The sequence below is a fragment of the Staurois parvus genome, unplaced genomic scaffold, assembly GCF_062004578.1.
Source record: "Staurois parvus isolate SC_StPar_1 unplaced genomic scaffold, SC_StPar_1.0 ptg000239l, whole genome shotgun sequence".
NCBI lineage: Eukaryota > Metazoa > Chordata > Amphibia > Anura > Ranidae > Staurois > Staurois parvus.
The window spans coordinates 304,539-324,873 of NW_028318035.1; the positions used below are offsets into that span (position 1 = coordinate 304,539).

The 20,335-nt window shown below is 39.3% G+C and overlaps 1 protein-coding gene across 3 annotated transcripts in view; it reads left to right on the plus strand.

Moving 5' to 3' along the window:
• The window catches only part of KIF26A (kinesin family member 26A), a 213,236-nt gene that overhangs the window by 170,798 nt on the left and 22,103 nt on the right, over positions 1 to 20,335 (plus strand). For all 3 annotated transcript variants that reach the window (XM_089680288.1, XM_089680291.1, XM_089680289.1), the window contains exons 6-11: positions 8,657 to 8,866; positions 10,887 to 10,980; positions 13,070 to 13,332; positions 13,588 to 13,771; positions 17,169 to 17,328; positions 18,266 to 18,428. In XM_089680288.1, coding sequence (XP_089536414.1) covers positions 8,657 to 8,866; positions 10,887 to 10,980; positions 13,070 to 13,332; positions 13,588 to 13,771; positions 17,169 to 17,328; positions 18,266 to 18,428 — 1,074 coding nt within the window. The remainder of the gene's footprint in view (positions 1 to 8,656; positions 8,867 to 10,886; positions 10,981 to 13,069; positions 13,333 to 13,587; positions 13,772 to 17,168; positions 17,329 to 18,265; positions 18,429 to 20,335) is intronic.

Here is a 20,335-nt window from a genome sequence, read left to right on the forward strand (position 1 = left end):
CATATCAAATTTTGTTTGAGTTTAGTTGTGATTTAACTTATGACTCATTTTTTTAATCAATATTTTTTAGATTTTGTATTGGCTATATACATCTTTCACTGAGATGATGCACATCTTTCTGCTGCAAACAAAGGATTTACAGCTTACACAGAGCTGAGAACCTGCTCCTCACCCCCATCGTGCCAGGTGTCTGAGCAGCCAATCGGCAAGCACCAGTTCTGTAATGTGGGAGGGAGGAGGCTGAATCACATGCTCTTCATACCTGGAACTACTGATCATTTCTTAAGCAAGGGGGGGATATCTTCCTACGCTTAATATGGATACGTCCCTATCTTCCAGCTGCAATCACTCAACCTCAACCAATAAGTCATAAATACCATGTATTAAATAGTGAAGCGCTCCCAAATTACCTAAGAAAAATCCCTATATGCATACCATAAATACCAACTGAACTTGAAATAATCAATACCATAAGGTGATGAAAAACATATAAACTAAGTCTATTGGTGAAAAACTAGAATACATAAATACCTCATATATATACCAATCATTAATACCTCATAATTAATCTGTGATGGAAAATAACAAATATAAAATTCATAATAAATACTCAAATATCAGTGATAAAATCAATCTTCATAATGATACTAATTCATAATATAATAAAAGATGTGACAAATCGTGATAAATTGTGACAACCTATAAATCAAAATAAATAGTTATTCTTCATCAAATAAATACGTAATGCATAAATCCTGTGATAAAACCATATATCAGAATAAAAAATTAAATAAATAGCTACTTAATACTGTGATAAAGTAAATGAACACTGTGTCTAGAATAAACTCAAAAAGTCCATGCATAAATGTGAAAACACTCTGTGATCTTCACTTCTAGTGCTCAAAAAGGAATCCTCCAATGGCAGCAATGCCTGCTCACCTCCCCACCTCGACCCACACAGGGCCACAAGGCAAAAACTCTCCTCAAAGGCAATCCTTTACTCCAGGCAGCTCAGCAAGGGACCTCAGGACTTCCACTCCACCTCCTCTCAAACGTCATATAGGACACAAAGCTTCCCATAGTATAATAACGTTTATTAAGAACAATTAGCATAACATACTTTTTCCACTCACATGTAATCCTTGTATACAGCGCTTTCCACCTCACATCATGGGTGTATTCACATACAGGGAGGGAAACAAATATGGCCGCTACGTCCGGACATGCGTCCCCACGTGACCGGAAGTGACGTAATCTTGAACTGGGAATGGCGTTCCGACGTGTTGCGTCACGTGCGTCGTGACTTCATGTTAAAGTCACGACGCACGTGACGCAACGCGTCGGAACGCCATTCCCAGTTCAAGATTACGTCACTTCCGGTCACGTGGGGACGCATGTCCGGACGTAGCGGCCATATTTGTTTCCCTCCCTGTATGTGAATACACCCATGATGTGAGGTGGAAAGCGCTGTATACAAGGATTACATGTGAGTGGAAAAAGTATGTTATGCTAATTGTTCTTAATAAACGTTATTATACTATGGGAAGCTTTGTTTGTGTCCTATATGACGTTTGAGAGGAGGTGGAGTGGAAGTCCTGAGGTCCCTTGCTGAGCTGCCTGGAGTAAAGGATTGCCTTTGAGGAGAGTTTTTGCCTTCTGGCCCTGTGTGGGTCGAGGTGGGGAGGTGAGCAGGCATTGCTGCCATTGGAGGATTCCTTTTTGAGCACTAGAAGTGAAGATCACAGAGTGTTTTCACATTTATGCATGGACTTTTTGAGTTTATTCTAGACACAGTGTTCATTTACTTTATCACAGTATTAAGTAGCTATTTATTTAATTTTTTATTCTGATATATGGTTTTATCACAGGATTTATGCATTACGTATTTATTTGATGAAGAATCACTATTTATTTTTATTTATAGGTTGTCACAATTTATCACGATTTGTCACATCTTTTATTATATTATGAATTAGTATCATTATGAAGATTGATTTTATCACTGATATTTGAGTATTTATTATGAATTTTATATTTGTTATTTTCCATCACAGATTAATTATGAGGTATTAATGATTGGTATATATATGAGGTATTTATGTATTCTAGTTTTTCACCAATAGACTTAGTTTATATGTTTTTCATCACCTTATGGTATTGATTATTTCAAGTTCAGTTGGTATTTATGGTATGCATATAGGGATTTTTCTTAGGTAATTTGGGAGCGCTTCACTATTTAATACATGGTACTGATCATTTCTTCACTCCTGACAGCTGAACAGTGCACAAGGGGAGGGAAGAAATTGTGAAAATTGTGCAACTGGGGAGAGAGCAATTAAGGTGATCCTAAACTATGAACTTTTTTTTACTTTAATGCATTCTCTGTGTTAAGGTAAGAAACACCCCATCATCTGTCCTATCCCCCCAGTCACTAAACACTTGCCTTGCACCTGTCACCTTTCTAGGGCTAACTGTGGTTGCAGCACTGCTCCCTTCCCTTCCTTCCTTCCTTCACAGGAGATACTGAAGGAAGAGGAGCTATGGGATCCTGCTGCTACTGTCAGTCAAACTCGTGGGAGTTGGGCGTGTCTTACAGGAACTTTGGGTGTCTGTGGATACACACAGCCCAGCTCAGGAGCATGCACAAGTGCCTCCTTAGCACCCCCCCTGTTATGGTGGAGGGAGAAGGTGACAGCATCAGCAGGGAACTGCCAGAAGAGGAGGTAAGGAACCTTTCTGTGCAATATTGTTGTACAGAGTAGGCGAGTATAACTTCTTGTTTATCTTTTAGTTAGACTTTATAGCACTAAAGCTAAAACTTTTCTTACCTAAACATTCCCTGCATTAAGGTTAAAAAAGTTTTGCCAAGTGCTGTGTCCCACATTGATCCAGCACTGTGCCTGGTTGCTGGTCTCCTTTCCCTTCACCTGGATCTCACTACACTACAGTGAGAGCATCAGGATCCATGGACTCCTGCTGCTATCAGTCAAACCCTGTGAGCAGAGAATAGGGGGTGGGGCTGAGCTGCACTGTGTCTGTCTATGGATGATCACAGCCCAGCTCAGGAGTGAGCCCACACCTCTGCCCCCATAGCAAGTGCTTGCTATGGAGGCAGACACAGAAGAGGAAGAGCCAAAATCACCATAAGCGGACCCCAGAATTAGGGGTTTGGGGGCCGAAATATCATTGCACAGAGCAGGTGACTATAACATGTTTATTATTTTAATAAAACATTTTTTGCCTTTAGAAAAGCTTTAGGTGAATCTGTTGCTTTTTCTCTGCATTTAAATCATGGTCTCTGGGTTTTTCCCTCCCTTTTTTTAAATTTTTTTTATAGCTGTATGAATGTAAAACTGGCATAAAAAAAAGATATTTCCCTTGTTCTCTTTGATGGCTTTTTCCAAAACTAGTCTAACAACCCCAGGCTACTTCCATGAAGCTTCACTTGTACCATGTGTTAAACAGACTGAAACAGATAAAACTCTGCACTGTATTCAGATTAAATCTGTACTCTAGTTAGACTACAAAATTATCCTTGCAATGGGGCTTCTCCCAAAAGGAATGGGTTAAACACTGAGTTTTTAGGGTACCTAAAGACGTTTATGCTCACTCCTACAAAATCTTCCTCTCCGTGCAAGCTGCTTCACCTTGGGGTTCTGGCTGGCAAGCTACACTCTGATGTTATCATGCACAATGCAGGACCATCAGTTCTGTATTGTAAACAAGGACACAGAGGTGTTGCCCAAAACCCTTGAGCATTTGAGAGAAGAGGAAAGCCCTGACGGTGGGAAGAACAAGGGGTAAGGTAAGTAAAACTGTTTTTAATGGTAAAAAAAAATTGAGCATGTTACCCTTGAAGTGCAGGGGAAGCCTACTTCAGGGGTAGCTGTGTAAGTTCTGCTTTAAACTCTCAGTTTGAGTACAGGCCATATAGGACTGGATGTTTTTTTTCTTTGCAGTGATATACTGTAACTGGCAATATATATATATATATATATATTTTGTAAACTAGATTCTGAAAAGCCCAACCCCAGGAAAACTTAGATTTTGTGCTGGATAACATGGCTTTGGGTTAGAACCCATTGCTGCTTTTTTTATTACAGTCTTTGTCCACATTGAGAGATTTTCTTCACTTTTCCAGTTCTGTATGAAAGGGGGTCATCGTGACTGGAAGTGATGCAAAATCTTTACAGTGGGGAATATGGGAAGCCCACAAGAAATACATTCTAATAATCTAGGACTACCATCGGCTTTTCTGTCCGGGAGACACAAAGCCCCTAATTTCTGGTCCTGCTTTCACAGGAGTATCAGAGGACCGGAAGATGAGTGAAAATATTCCTGGTGGATAGGCAGACAACCATAAAAACCCAAAGTTTCTAAACTTCCCCACTACTGCTATATAATAGGTAATGTTGGTGAAAGCTGAAACCTACAGTTATAGCAATCAATGAATATTTTATAAACAGACACTGGGGTTGATTTACTAAAACTGAAGAGTGCAAAATATGGTGCAACTCTGCATGGTAACCAATCAGCTTCTAATTTGAGCTTTTTGCCAAAAACCTGGAAGCTGATTGGTTTCTATAGAGAGCTGCACCAGATTTTGCACTCTCCAGTTTTAGTAAATCAACCCCAGTGAGTGGCACACATTTTCCAGTATCTTGGTAACTGTAATTGGTACTAACAACATCTGCCACGTCATTAATTAACCAAAAATGTTTCCAGTTGATTGCTAGAAATCCTAAAATCATTTGCAATGTGCAGAGATTTTGGTGCGGATTGTGCTCCTCTATAGCTGTGTGACAAATAGAGTGAATCCCATTTCATTACACTCATTTACCATCTCAATGTGGTTAATCCTACATACATAAGAATGCAGCAGCTAGGCTGTAGGGTGGGGGATGTTATCGTGTAAAGACCGAGTAATTAAATGTATAGAGAAGAAGATACTTGAGATGGATTTGGTGTCTGCACATAAAATTCAAGAGATATGAGAAGACAGTCTCTGGTGTATAGTAGCTGAGAAGAATTAGCATATATAATATTTTGTGTGTGTGTGTGTGTGTGTGTGTGTATATATATATTTTTTTTTATAATTAGAGAGCCTCTCCTACCACTGCCCCCCCCCCCTTTCCAGGATGCATTTTGTGATCGATGTAAATCAGTGTAGCACTGTCATACACATACATACCAAAAATCTGTTTGCCCTAGGGAACAAATATTGGCTCTGCAGGAGTAAAACAATGCTGCATTTTAAGTAAGACACAATAAAACTCACACCCATGTAATAACCATTATGGGTAATCACCGGCTGTATATTCTTTATTTGCTTTGTCCTGTATCTCTCTTCCTCTCTCATTTACTGAGTAGCCAGAGGTGAAGCCCCTGGGCTAGGAGGATGCAGGGCACCTCTGCTTTTATTATGCAGCAAAACCAGAGCTGGAGGCATAGCGGGGCAGGCTGGAAGGTGAGGGGGAGTAGGGGGCTTTAAAAAGGCAGTTATACCAATATAGTTACACAGTAGGGGACAACTGCATTACAAACCAGGTATATGCTTATTTTCATTTTTAATTAAACTACATTTTGAATTCACATTGACCAGATGTAATGGGGATATATTACAATGTGATACAACCATAGCACTTAAGCTGTCCATACATGGCTCAGTTTTTTGGCAGAACTAAAAAAAACTGAACCGATTCTCTACACATTTGAGGTGGATGGGGGAATTCTTCTTGCTGTGCTATTGTATTTTGACAGCGGGGAGACTCCCCCCCCACTGTCAGAGTACACAGATCAGCTCTGGAGCCATTGGCTATAGCCACTAATCAAGATGTTTTTTTCCAACAGGTCTGTTCAACAGAAGTCCATTGACAGATTGACTTCTGTTAGCAGCAGTATCCACACATGGATCAAAATTCAGCCGGTACTGGTGAACTGAATGAATTTCGATCCAGCTATGGCCACCTTCACTTTGTGCAGCAGAGGAAGAGTTGTCAGCTCAAACAGGAAGTTTGAAGTGTGCTGAATTTCTGGCAGGATCAGCAGTATCTTTATGTACTTGTAGCGTTTGTTAAGCATCTGGAAATATGTTGTATTGCAGAGTTATAGTAAATGCCTTTATGCTCAAACATATAGTACACTTTAGGCCCTGTTCACATTAATGCATAGCATGAATGAGCATTCCCAGTATGCAATTTCGACAATGCAATTTTCATACAATTCTGTGTGTCGCATAGGGCCAGTCCATTCACTTGAATGGGCTGCCCTATGTTTGTTTGTCCCCTAAAAAGAAGCTCCTGCTCACTTTTGGGTGACAAGCTTTGCGCAAATTTTAAAGGCGCAATTGCTGTACGACAATCGAGGCAGAATTCCATCATGTTTACAGTGCCATTGAAGGATAATGGCACCCAAACAAAAGCTGCATGTTGTGCTTCAATTGTCACACGATTTGGAATCACAGGCAGAAGGGCGGCGATTCTGCCCGCAATTCCAAATCATGAAGTGTGACTAGAGCTGCGGGATTTGTTTTAATTTTTCACTAGAAACGTATTTTTTTTAATAAATACATGAATAAAAAAAACCTGACAGCTAAATAGGGTTAATTTTGATTTCCGTTCTTACAGCTTCTGTAGCCTCATGCCAGTGAGGAAGTAACTGGCTACTTAAGTGTGAGTGCTGTAGAAAATTACTCCCCAGCAGATGCAAATCAGCCTCCACTGGTTGGATCTGCTTTCCTAATACACACTTAAGAGTTCTTGTACATTTCTTTTTTGACCACATGTAGTGTACGAATGTGAGTTCTCCTCCCTCCCAGATTATAAAGTCTATTCATTTTTTTTATAACCTATAGAATTCAGCACTTTAGCCTTAGGCTACTCAAAGGAGATGAGATAGTAGCAGGGAGGGGTCTGACCCAACGGATTCTAATTTCTGTAATATATAATGAATATGGTAAAATGGGGCCTGTTAAACTGTAGCAAGTATTAAAATCTATTTTTATAGCTGGCACAAAAGGTGAAGCTTCTAAAAGAGATGACCTGAATATTCCTCTTTCTGGAGCCCCTTTAATAGACTTTTTCCAGGTTTATTAAGAATGTACTGCAATGAGCAGATATCCTGTCTAAGCAGTGCAAAAAAAAAAAAATCAAAAACATCAGACTGCTGCAGTTTAAATTTGAGGGTTTATGAAAGCTGGCATCTGACTGGCTGCTACATTTACAGCACGGAGGTGCTATGTGCACCATGTTTTACTATATTTTGTTAAAGTATATGTAAACCCTAAAAATGAACTTGTCTTATGTGCTCCCTTTTGGTCTGTTAAGGCTGAACTCCAGGAATTGGACAAAATCTGCCCTTGCAATCCGCCCCTTCCCACCCCAACTGCACGGGTTAACATCTTGTTTAGTCTAGGGGTGTAGGGATAAGGTGTAATACCTTATTCCTGGTTAATAACCCATGTACTGTATGCAATGAATCAAACAGTGTGTTATCAGGAAGTGGTTTAGGACTACAGAACACCGAGCACTACATGTTTTTGGGGGTGTTCTGTAATCCTAACAAACTTCCTTTCCTAGGATTCTAGGCAGGTGCAGTTCAGACTCCCTTCCTATAGGAGGTGCTGTTCTAGCAACCACTGAACAGGGAGAACAGAGGTTGAGAGGAGCTTTTTGTTCCTCTGAGGCCTCTGTAGGTGTCTTTAGGGGAGCAGCTGTCTGATTGGACGCTGTTGCACTGAATGACCTCTGTGGCCAAGTTAGTGATGACAATGCTAATAAATTGCATTACCCCTCTGCAGTTGGTGCACATTTGTGACATGGATAGTGTAGGGACAGGATCCCTGCTGTCTAGGGACACTGCACTTATTGCTAGAGGGAGGTTCCAGTTGAGGATGGATTGTACAGGCATACTATGCCTGGATCTGCCATCTGGGAACTCTAGAGAGTTGGGACAAGGACCTTCCTATCTGGTTACTAAAGGAGCTTGCACCACTGTCCTTTACCCCTTCATCAGATGCTGTTTTGGTAACATAGCCTACCAAGGTATCCTCACTAACTAAAATATCAGCAACATTGCTAAGAGATGTTCTACCTGGGTTGCCTGTAATACTGAGGACTTGTTGCCATAGTGTTTGGAACTGTAAGTGAACACCTTTCTACTTATATTTTGCCAAATAATAATTGTGCCACTTCCTAGGTCTCTGTGTGCCTTTTATTCCAATCAACTGGCCCCGCCTACAGGGTGAAAATGCTACTCTTCCATAGATACAGTACAGTGATTGAGGGTTGTCACCCTAGGACAAGAAGTGTGTTACTAGAAGGATCAGGAGGTGAAAATAGGGGGGAAAAGCCTGAAAAAAAAGAAAATGAATGCAGCCATCTTCTTGCAAGACTAAAACAAAGTGGTCAATGCAAGACACAGAAAACATTAAAAAGGTGTCAGTGTGGAAAGGTCTACTAAAATTACCTTCAGCTTGATAATCCAGTTATATGGCCTGTAGGCAGGAACACAGCTTTTTTCCACATAGTGATTACCGGAAATTTCCAGTCCTGTAATAGAAATCACATGTACCCCTCAGCCGTCTTGTGTATATATTTTTATAAGGAATGAACAGAAATGTATCAAATATTTACCATCAATTGATTTTTTTTTACAGGTAAAAGTAATGGTGAGAATCTGTCCATCACAAGGGATCCATGACACATCAGAATCCATGTCTTTTTTAAAAGTTGACCCTCGAAAGAAACAGATCACTCTGTATGACCCTTCTACATGTGGCCCCACCATGACAGGCCACAGAAGAGCTGTGGTTGCCGTCCCAAAGATGTTTGCCTTTGATTCAGTATTTCCTCAAGATGCTTCACAGGTAGGCCAAGTCATCATCATTGGGGATAAACAAAATGTAGCATATTTATTTTCAGGGTAAGACCGAATCGAATGCATCTTTAAGGAAGTACAATGGCAGCTGTCACTGACATGACTTTAATAACAAAGCCATGCGATTACCATGCCAGTACTAACATGGTGATCACATGGCTTTGTCCTAAAACCAAACAATAATATATCATTTTTTTTTTTTTTTGCCTAAGTGTAATTTGAAGTTAAGTTTTACATTATTTCTGCAATGGTGAAATCAGTAATATTACTGCAAAAACAAGTTCTACAAAATCTCACCACTAATCATGGTACCATTCTTCCAGAAACTCATCTAATGCTGCATATATGGAATGCATTGTGCTATTTGCTGCATCATTTCATGCAAATTTCAAAGCTAACTTTTTTCCAATAGCCACACTTTAACCACATCAAATGTCTATATTTATAAACTTTCTCACCATTTCTCATTGATTGCTAAACGTTTGATAGAGAACTTACGATAGCAGACTATTTTAATTCAGGCTTAAATGTCACTTTATGCTAAAGACATATCTCTGGAGACCAAACCTATACGACAGTATGGCAACTTGCTTACTTTACAAGATTCACGGGCAATATCAACTTGCCTAGAAGTAGAATAAAAAGTAATTATTGAAGAAAATAAGTCCACAATAATATGTGCTTGATCATAGGTTGATCAAATTAGGAAGCAAAGTGTTTTTGGGTAAGAACGTTTACTTGTGTAACATGCTGATGCTGTAGTTTTGATGTTTGGCTGTTGGTGCTTCTTACTTTGACAATAAACCTAAGATTGAGTAAAACATATCAGGGAGCTGTTATCTGGGATAATTGCTTTGTGCGGTGGGACCATGCAAAGTCCAGAAGCTGTGATTGAAAGGATTAAACAATTTTCCCATGCTCCAGCAATGATTTATTTACATGGAATTCGATGTAGATTATGCCAACCAGTTCTGTTACAAAAGGATGTGTTTCTTGTGTGGTAAAAACACATTTCTATCTAGGTGACACACAAACAAAACTGCAACATGGATATGCTGGGGGTCATTATCTGTGGGATGAACTACTTGAGAACAAAACAGAGTACAGAGGAACATACCAAATTCAGTATAAAAATAAACAGGCTGTTGTGACAGTACAATATTTACTGCTGATGCAGATATTGCTGTCCAGGAATACTAATCTAGCAATCCTATTCCCTGCACAGACAAACAAGAAAGCTTTTACTTTGAGTCTATTCAAGGTTCTCATTTTTAACTGAAGCCCTGATGAAGGGGGAGTTCCTTTGACCCCCCGAAATGCATCTTTTTAACACAATGAGTTCTTCAAATGTTTTTTGCCTTCTCACTACCTTGCTTAAACTCATATCAAAGTCCCAGAACTTATTGGATGCTCACAAGGATGGCAGAGGGGGCAGTGAAAACAGATGGGCTGACCTCCCACCTACAAGTTAACATGGTGGACAAGACTGTATGGATTGTCACGCAGCAGCAAATGTTATATAGTGCATCATATTTGGCAGGTGGTACTGCAACAAAACATGCCACATTCAAATGAATAGGATCGCGTTACAACTGTGATGTAACAATGTCTAATGCACATGGTTGCGGTGTGGTGGGGAAGGATCCCCCCAACCACACACAGAAAACAGGTATTGAGAAGACAACTTATCATCTCAGAGCCACCTGTCAATCAGCTCTGAAAAGTGATCCACCAATTGCCCATGTGAATGAGTCCTTTGTTTTCATCATGCATAGTGTAGAAGAATGCATACTATCTCACAACCATTATAAATACCAGGCTGTACTAGATACTGTATTGATAGTTTGCTACCATGAGTTGGCACAAACCCCAGAGCTCAATCACGTCCCCCCTTTTCTGAATAGCCCTAGGTGGGTCTCTTTGCGCTCACAAACCCATAGATACAAAATTGCATTTCTGCAGCATAATCAGAAATCAGAAGTAGCCATTTTCCCCTCTTCTCTTTATAGGCTGAAGTTTGCTCTGGGACCGTGGCGGAAGTCATTCAGTCTGTTGTGAATGGTGCAGATGGATGCATATTTTGCTTTGGTCATGTCAAGCTTGGTAAGCTCCCAGATCTGTTACAGTTAATTACTATGTTAGTCTGTTAATTACATGCTGTCATTTAATGGTTCAGCAAACACACAGAATGCAAATAGATTATAGCTTTTAATTAGTTGCAAAACTTGCTTCAGTTAATTCCTCCAGGAAAGGTTTGAACCAAACTGCAACTACACAAAAAGCAGACACCTAACCTTGCAAGTCTGATCATTGTAACAATTTTTTTCCAGGCATCTAGTTTATTCATTTCAATATTTTTATTCTAATATTTATGAAACAATGTGTGATACATTACAATCAATAAGTATAACATAGCATAAAGAGAAGTGCAAGGGTACATATCAACATTCAATGGAAATATCACACTCTGAAACATTAGCATTATACATTGTTGGGGATACATAGGTAGTGTGTATAGATTATTTTGTGTATTGCAAATTGCATGTAGTGGGAGCATATACTGTAAATGTTTCAGCACAGAACAAAAATAAGTTAGTGGTTACGTAGCAAGGGAGGAGAGGAGATAGAAAAAGACAAAGAACAATAAAGAGGGGTTTTAAAGGTGAGACAGGAAAATGTTATCAGGGAAGTATATAGATGGTTAAAAGGACATATCAAATTGTTTGGTCCATAATTATCTATCTAGGGGAAACAAATGTTGGTAAATTTTGGAATAGTCTGTGAGGACTGCAGAAAGTTTTTAATTGATCTTTGTCCAGGTTAAATGTTTTTGAACGCTGCGAAGCATCTAGTTTAGCTTTTGTTATATTGCGACATGAGAACGAAATCAAGACTATTGCCCCATACACACGATCAGAAAATCGTACGAAAAAGTTTGCAAAACCACTGATCGAACGATTTTCTCTTCATTGGTGAGCAGGATGTTTTAACAGATAATGATATTACGAATGAAAAAATCTGGTTGAACAACAGTGAAAAATGTTGTTTCGCATACGAACGACCGATTCTCTATGCGGTGGTATGACGGTCAAATCTATCAAGCGCTATCAGGCATGAGCGGAAACAGAAGATGACCCGGATGTTTATGTTCAAGGAATCATCGTAAACACGAACGAAAAATCCTAATATTAAAAGTAGACTGGCCTAATGAGATAATGAAACCAGAATTATACATACTATATTTTTATGGATCACTATTTATGTATATACTTCTGGCTGGAAGGGCGTGGCTATAAGGACACACGCACACTGCATCACTTCCACTTGTACGGAAGACATCAACACTACTTATGGCCAGACGAACAATTTTTTTTTTAGATTGGTTATTGTTGGCCACGATTTTGACCAATGAACGAACGCCTCTCGGTCATCGGATGACCGATCAGTCTATTTTCTAATCTTGTATTCCCACCTTTAGATGGATGCATTTCTGGTCTGTGAACACAGCTTTTGCAGAAATGGTTATTGGAAAAAAAACTATGCTGAATTTTGAGCATCCCAAATGCAATTTAAACAAACCACTTTCTCTTCCACACACCCAGCAGCTATCCTTAAAGAATAGGTAAAATGATTTACTGGGCATGGTCCATTTTTGTCACTATCAAGAAACCTGCCCAGAGAAATGCCAAGCAGCCATGGAGTTCATGCTTCTGTAGAAGAAGTGGCTGCAAAAGGCTGCAGGAAATTGACAGCACTTTTAAAAATTATATGAGACACAGAGCTTCAGCAAACTAAATGTCATTCAGTTATGGTTTACATCTACTACTGAATGCGACACAAGCACCACTGGTGGAGGGGGGCATGCAATACATTTTTTGACCAGCCTGAAGTGGGACCTTAAGAAAGAGAAGGTGAGGTAGTTATGGAGGATCTAAAATTCAAGTTTGTACATGTGTACTTGCAACACGGGCAAAAATTCATATCTATGCACAGATATGTGGCTAAAAAAGATATTCTCCTGAAACCATTGTAGATTTGTTGCATGTGGTCATTTAAAATAGACAGTGTGGATTAGCCGTCTATTTTTTTTATCCGATTCTGAACAACTGTAAGCAATCACTGGCTGATCATCTGTACAAATAAGTCCATTGTCCTGAAGACAATCAGAATCTAACTGTGCTTCCTCATTTAGGTAAGACCTACACCATGATTGGTAAAGATGCCTCTACACAAAGCCTTGGCATTATCCCTTGTGCAATCTCTTGGCTTTTCAAGCTAATCAATGAGCGGAGAGAAAAGACCGGCACTCGCTTCTCAGTCCGAGTATCTGCTGTGGAAATCTATGGCAAGGACGAAAACCTTAAAGATCTGTTAGCTGAAGTAGCCACTGGTAGCCTTCAAGATGGTCAATCCCCAGGAGTCTATCTCCGAGAAGATCCAATATGCGGCACTCAGGTATAATGGCATTCTGTGGATTATTTATTTAGAAGTTTTCTCCTTTTCTTTCTCTCAAATATCTGACTTGTGTTTGTGAATCTTTCTTTTTGGCCATTAAGAACCTCATAAAAACTCTTGCTTGCCTACGAGCCAGAAACCCTAGTCCCTGGGTGTACATATTTGTTTTTTTGATTGCCCGGGAGACTTGGCCGGTTGTGGAAGAAAGAACACCCTTATCCTAATTAAGTGTTTTTTTTTTCTTCATGCTTGCAGCTTCAAAACCAGAGTGAGCTGAGAGCCCCCGCAGCAGAGAAAGCCGCTCACTTTCTCGATGCAGCCCTAGCGGCAAGAAGTACCAGTAAGCCAGATTGTGATGAAGAAGATAGAAGGAATTCTCATATGCTTTTTACTCTTCACATATACCAGTATAGGATGGAGAAGAGTGGAAAAGGAGGAAGTATGTGTGGTTTTGCTATGCACTTTACATGTAGTATGTTATTATCAAAACAGTAGTTATGTAATAAGATGGAAAAATGATAACTGGGAGAATTCAGCAACATAGCAAAGTGTGATCAGACCATTAAATATTATTCTGATCAGTTGTACTTTAAACAGTACTTTCTACACCTTTTCTAATATTACATTACAAATAATAAAAGTGGTCTCAAAGGAAACCTGTAGTAAAAGAAACATAGAGGCTACTATTGCTGACCTTTTCTTATGAAATGCCAGCTGCCTGGCTGTCACAGTAGTTTGATGCCTTCAATACTTGCTGTGGCACTGACCTAGAACAAGTATGCGGATCAAGAGTTCTGACTGCACACTTTCTAAACTGCATGCTTGTTAAAGGGTCAGTGTCACAGAAAGCCACAGACAGCCAGGCTAATTGCATTTTTAGATGGAGGTTGCTAATGAAAACCCTTGTATCTCTCTCACTTTAGCTTTCTTTTAACAAGCCGCTAAGGCTTTGCAAGTGCCAGCACCCCAGGGAAAGGCATTAATGGATACCAGAGAAACTTACATATATTACCACATCAGTTAAGGGTAAATTAATCCTACATTCTCCTTTTCATCTTTCCATATGTGAGTGGGAACATGAAAGAGAGAACCTACTGGGCAGTCTAGGCAAGTTTTTTTTCCCCTCTTTCCCACTTTTTTTTTTTTTTGTTTAATGAAGCCAAATGTAATCAAATAAAATTCTGTTTCTTCAAATCTTGGAAAACATAATCTCTCCAGCATGTAGTGTTGTATTGCAGGTGCACATAAAAATTTGATGCCCTTAGCAGGTTCATGGGAAACAATGGGGCTTCCTACCGTTGAATAGAGACATGTGGTTTCCTTGAGGTTGATATGTGCTGGGGGAATACAAAATGGAAGGAAGTGGATGTAGGATTAAATAATGGTCGGACTGGGCTTGGTAAGGTTGTGAAGTATTGAAAGGTCAAGTGTTTAATTTTCCTCCTGAGATAATCAAGAATAGAAGCATGCATTGCCTATACCGCCCGAAGACCACTTAGATACAGTAAACACATTCACTGTAAGTTGTGTAATGCAAGGAGGAAGATGCATAGTTAAATGACGTGAACTGCTTAACCAGCCAGAAATTTTGCAAAGCATTGCACACACTTTTGTGATCGCGCACACAAGCTGAAATGAAAAAAAAAATCTTTTGTGCTCAGACCCTGTAGGGTACCAAGTTTATAGTTAAAGTGCTCCACTACTTGTTTTAGATTTATTTTCCGTTAGATGAGGTTGGAGTTGGAGGGTACAGAGCAAAGACACAGCTGGATGATATGGCTGACCTAAAGTGTACCTTTTGGAAACTTTACAAGTTTGCATGAATAAAATGTCACAATATACAGAAGAAATGTTATATTAGAAAAGCTCTTTTATTGTACAAAAAAAATGCTCCAGTTCTGTGGCTTTGTTTAGGCTGGGATGGGATTACATCATCAGTCTGTTGCAGGCAAGAGTAAACATTTTCTCAGTCTTCTCCTTCCCAGTGTTCAGATTATTCAGCAATTATGCAATCAAAGTGCTATACTTACTTTAAGCATCTATAACTCTAATAGTAATGGGTCAATGTGACCAGCACCTGTTCCTAAGTTTTTCATTATATAAAAAAGCTGAAAAACCTTTGCAGCAGCTATGCTTGGGTACCACGCCAAGGAAATATGCAACAACTCTGCAGATGGTCTCTTTCCACTGTGTACTTGCAATAGCCACAGTACAATGCTTGTCAGTTGTTAACCTGTAAAGGCCCGCTCATAGCAGATGTGCTGAGCTGCAGTGGACATTTATTTATTTATTTCATCCATGCCCAATTCAAAGACAAGGTAGAAAGACCTAGGTTCCCCCTATCATACATTCAGTTCAGTGAGAGGACCAAACAAACTTCCAAGTGGCTGGGGTAATTTCATGATATAATTGATTTCTAGCTGAATAAATATAACACATCTCGGGGGCCAAATACACTCACGCTTCATGAGGGCTAAGAAATTTTAACTACGGGCATGTGTAAGAGTTTAAGTGGCCTTTGACGCATTCTAATACTGGCATGACCTGCTATCCTGAAATTGTTTCAAGCAATAAATTACAGTGAAGATTTATTTGGTATCTACTTACCCAAGCCTATTATGGTAACATTCTTAGGTCCTGATGAAGGAGGGAGTGTTTTTGGCCTCCAAAATGCAATGGCTTTATTCTACAATTAATTAGGTTTATCATAAAATTACCTTGAGCTCTTAGACGTTTGTTTGGCACTCTCATTGGATTGTATGTATGCGGATCCTCAGTTATTGGTCCTGTCCCTGTTACTGGGGTGCTGGCTGTTTAATGGAGTGCTGCCGAATCAAAGCTACTGTGCCCAGTGACAATTTTGTTGAACCTTAGTCTGAATCCAGCACCCCGTTTGTTCTTCTGTTTGCTCCCTAACACGGCAGTTCACACCACCACTCTGTGGTTGTGTGCGCTGAAAAAGTATGATATGCAGTACTTTTTTTCAGCTTCACATGGTGCAATTGCTGGCCACTGCATCATATTGTGCTGCAGCCAACAGAACTGAATTAAATGTTATTTTGTGACATTTTAATAAAGTTCTAAAAATAAGGTTATCGGTGCGATTACACACTATGCTACAGTGCACACTGCAGGTGTTAACAAGCCCTAAAATACAACTAAGGACTTCTGTATGACAATCTAAACAAGTACCAAATCCATTTAGTATGTTATGCTCAAGTCTCATAAAAGTATACAAAAAAAAAACCTCTTTTACGTTTCCTTACTGAGCCAAATCCTCCTTAAAGCAGAACTACACTGCATCTGAGCACAACATATGAAAAACGATTTATTTTATTTTTAATATTGAAAGCAAACTCCCCTACCCATCCATGTCCCCATGCTTTATTTAGCTGAGAAATCACTTTGAAAAGCACCCCCTAGCATTTCTGGCCATCTAAGGGCAGATGATTCATGTAGCATTTACTTCCTGGAATCCATCTGCCCTAAGCTCAGGCGTGCAAGGAGGAGGGTGTGCTTGGCTGAGAAAGCCCTTCCTTCCCTCTTGAAGACTCCAGGGATGTATGATATCATTTGCCTAGGCCTGGAAACAAGTTTAACACAAGTGTGTGTGTGTGTGTGTGTATATATATATATATATATATATATATACACACTTTCCTGTCTATTTATTAATGCTAGCAGAGTAAGGGTTAAAAATAGTTATTGTTGATTGAGAGAGTGAAGTTCCACTCTAATTTATGTCTCACATACTCCCTCTGCCAGACACTTCAGCTCACAATGGGAGAAAAAAATGCTATATGTATAATTTCTTTTTTTTTTTTTTTTCATGTCAGTGTCTGGAGGACGCAGCCGTTTGCACCTTATTGACCTTGGTAGCTGTGAAAAAGTGTTGAGTAAAAGTCGTGATGGTGGAGGCGGTTTATGTTTATCGCTGAATGCACTGGGCAGTGTCATAATGGCCCTAGTAAATGGAGCCAAGCACATCCCATATAGGTAAGCTTTACATATATTGCATATAAAATGTCAGCCTTGCCACATCGTCGGTTTTTAGCTTCTGGTCTCCTCTCATTGTGCTCTTGTTTGTGTCACGTATGTACATGTGTTTTTTTCCTAATAACTCTATTCCTGCTTGCTAATACATATCTTATAGTGATTGTAAGTCATTGTAAAGATATTCATACAAATTAAAGTCAAATTATAGGCAGATATAATCAATTCTTGCATTTATTTTTTGAATGAAACTAGTGCCTTGAGCAGAGAGATAGTTTAAGTCTCTGGCTGCTCCTTTGCTGTCCATTCACAAGCAGGGGGAGGGAAGTGACCAAGATGAATTGCTTAGCTGAAGAAGAGAAAGGGCGGGTAATCTTTCTGGTGGCAAGCAGAATGACCTATAAATTAAATGTGCCAAGAATTTTTATGAAAAAGGTCATGCATTGTTCAACCAAAAAGATCTATAATTTTAGGGGGTGATATCACAAACCTGGCAGTTGCAGAACAGCACAAACATGAAACATAGCCTCACATGTTGCAGGCATACATATTGGTTTTGTATCTGTACTACGTAGGAATTTCATAAAGGCAGCCAAACAGGCCTACTTTTCGTCAATATTATGATTAGCAGTGGTTAACTGCTTCATTTCTTGAATTGTTTGCAAATTCTGGTGTCAAAAATGGAAATAATTAATCCCTTAGTAGCCAAGGGTGGTATTAACCAAGTTGCACTGAAGTTTATGGCAGTCTGGCCAGGTTAAATTACAGCTAGCTGTCATTTATAGCTCTGGAAACAGCTGGTATTTTTAATGTAATCCTTTTACTTGCTTGTTGGCATGCCCTTACAATGCTGGAATAAGAAAAAAAAAAGGAATGTCTCTTTCCTCGGGAACAAATGCCCAGTGCAGAATTTTAATTCACATTCTCCCTTGTTAAATAGGGACAGCAAATTAACTATGCTCCTGAGGGAATCTCTGGGGAATATTAACTGCCGAACAACCATGATTGCACACATCTCGGATTCTCCTGCAAATTACCCAGAATCCCTTGCCACTGTTCAGCTCGCTTCAAGGATTCATCGAATGAGAAAGAAAAAATCCAAGGTTAGTTTGTTCTTTATTTGTACAGCATGTGGGTGGCGGAGCATACTTTGTTATGCTACACTGTATTAATAATATCCGAATTTGTTTTTACACTTCTGTAACGTTACAGTGCAGCACTGTCAAGTAAATTATTCAGTATATTTATAACTATTGCACAGGAATGCGTTTATTTAATATAGTAGTACAGAGGTCAGTGCTACCATACAAAGTGCAGTAACCAATAGCAAGCAGATGTCAGTTTGCTGTACTTTGATCAGGGACTGGTTTTTATAGGTTGAAACACCTTGGACGTTACCTGGTAAAAGTGTAATTCTTCCCAAAACTGGTATTTTGATTTTGGTTCTTCAAAGAAATTGGCATGTTTAAGTATGGAAATGGAAGAATCAGAGAGATGCAACAAGAAAAGAAAACCACATTAAAGGGTCAGTCTTTAGTGTTTTGATAATGCTAGTGAGTACGGTTATAAACTACCTGATGATTCCTTATATCTCTTACCAGATCTGCACATCTGCTGAGGGGCACCCGCTCTTCGAGTTGGGGAGCTTTTATGTATATTATATTATGGAGATTGCGCCAGGAAAGCCTAGAACTTTCAGAGGAGGCCGGAAACACCCAAAAATCCTAAGGAGAAGGAGAGTCCGATGTTAGGGTATCTAGACATCAGAAAGGTTTCTTCACAGTGAGAGCTGTGAAAATGTGGAATAGACTCCCTCAAGAGTTGGTTCTAGCCAGCTCAGTGGATTGCTTTAAAAATGGCCTGGATTCTTTCTTTGATATACAGAATATAACTGGTTACTAAAATTTATAGGTAAAGTTGAACCAGGGAATATCTGATTGACTCTTGGGGGTTCAAGAAGGAATTTTTTGTTCCTCTGCAGGAGCAAATTGGATCAATCATGCTTTGCTGGGTTTTTTTGCCTTCCTCTGCATCAACTGTGGGTATAGGATTATAACTTTTTTTTTTTTTAATGGTTGAACTGGATGGACTTTGGGGACTTTTGTCTTTTTTCAGCCGGACTATGTAACTATGTAAGAAGTGAAGGGCATATATGGGTATCTAGACCCTGGAATTCATAAAGAGTGGCGCAGACAGATTTTGCGAAAGTGTCTCTCATGCATTTTAAAATTGGTGAAGAATGTGCCAAATGTAATGTATGTGTCCAGAACTTGTACTGGAACTTGACTTATGCTACCCCACTGTTAAAATGGACTTGAGACACTTTTTGGAAAATCTGTCTGAGCCAGTTTTTCTCTCTGTACCCCAAAAGAGAGTTGGTCTTAATTAGCTCTACTTTTACATTTGGCGCATTCAGTGTGACACAATTTAAAAGTGTCACATTTTAGAACTATCTGAATTTGGTGTCGCTGTCAAAACCAAAAGTGTTGCCAAAGCTTTGTGAATTTGGCTCAATACATTAACGAGAGATTAATGCTAGAAAAGTGGTGCAGCAGCTTTATTGAATTCCCCCCACAGAGCCTACATCTAAGGTATCTAGACATATACATAAAATAAACCAGCAGCCTACCAAGCTCTACCTAAAACAAACATGTCACATTTTATGGTGGTCTGACTCTTTAAATGAACAGAACATATGTTATTATCAGTAACAGCCCATGAGACATAAAATAATATTCTGTATTCCTTGTGTCAGCATTCAATGTAGTTTAATTAGTCCAGGAGAGAGAAACACCCCAAAAAATTCTGCTGCTCACCTTATGTAGTTTACATTTAGGCCTAGTGATAGGGCAAAAAAAGCATTATGGAAGGAGTAGAATTTGATGGGGTGTTTGTTTCACCTGGATAATAAAGTTCCATTGAACTTTGCTGTGAGTGGTAACCATGTGCTCCTTTTTGTGTTTAATTTTTTTCTCTAGCAACCTTAGGCATGTAACAAAGCTAGTTACAG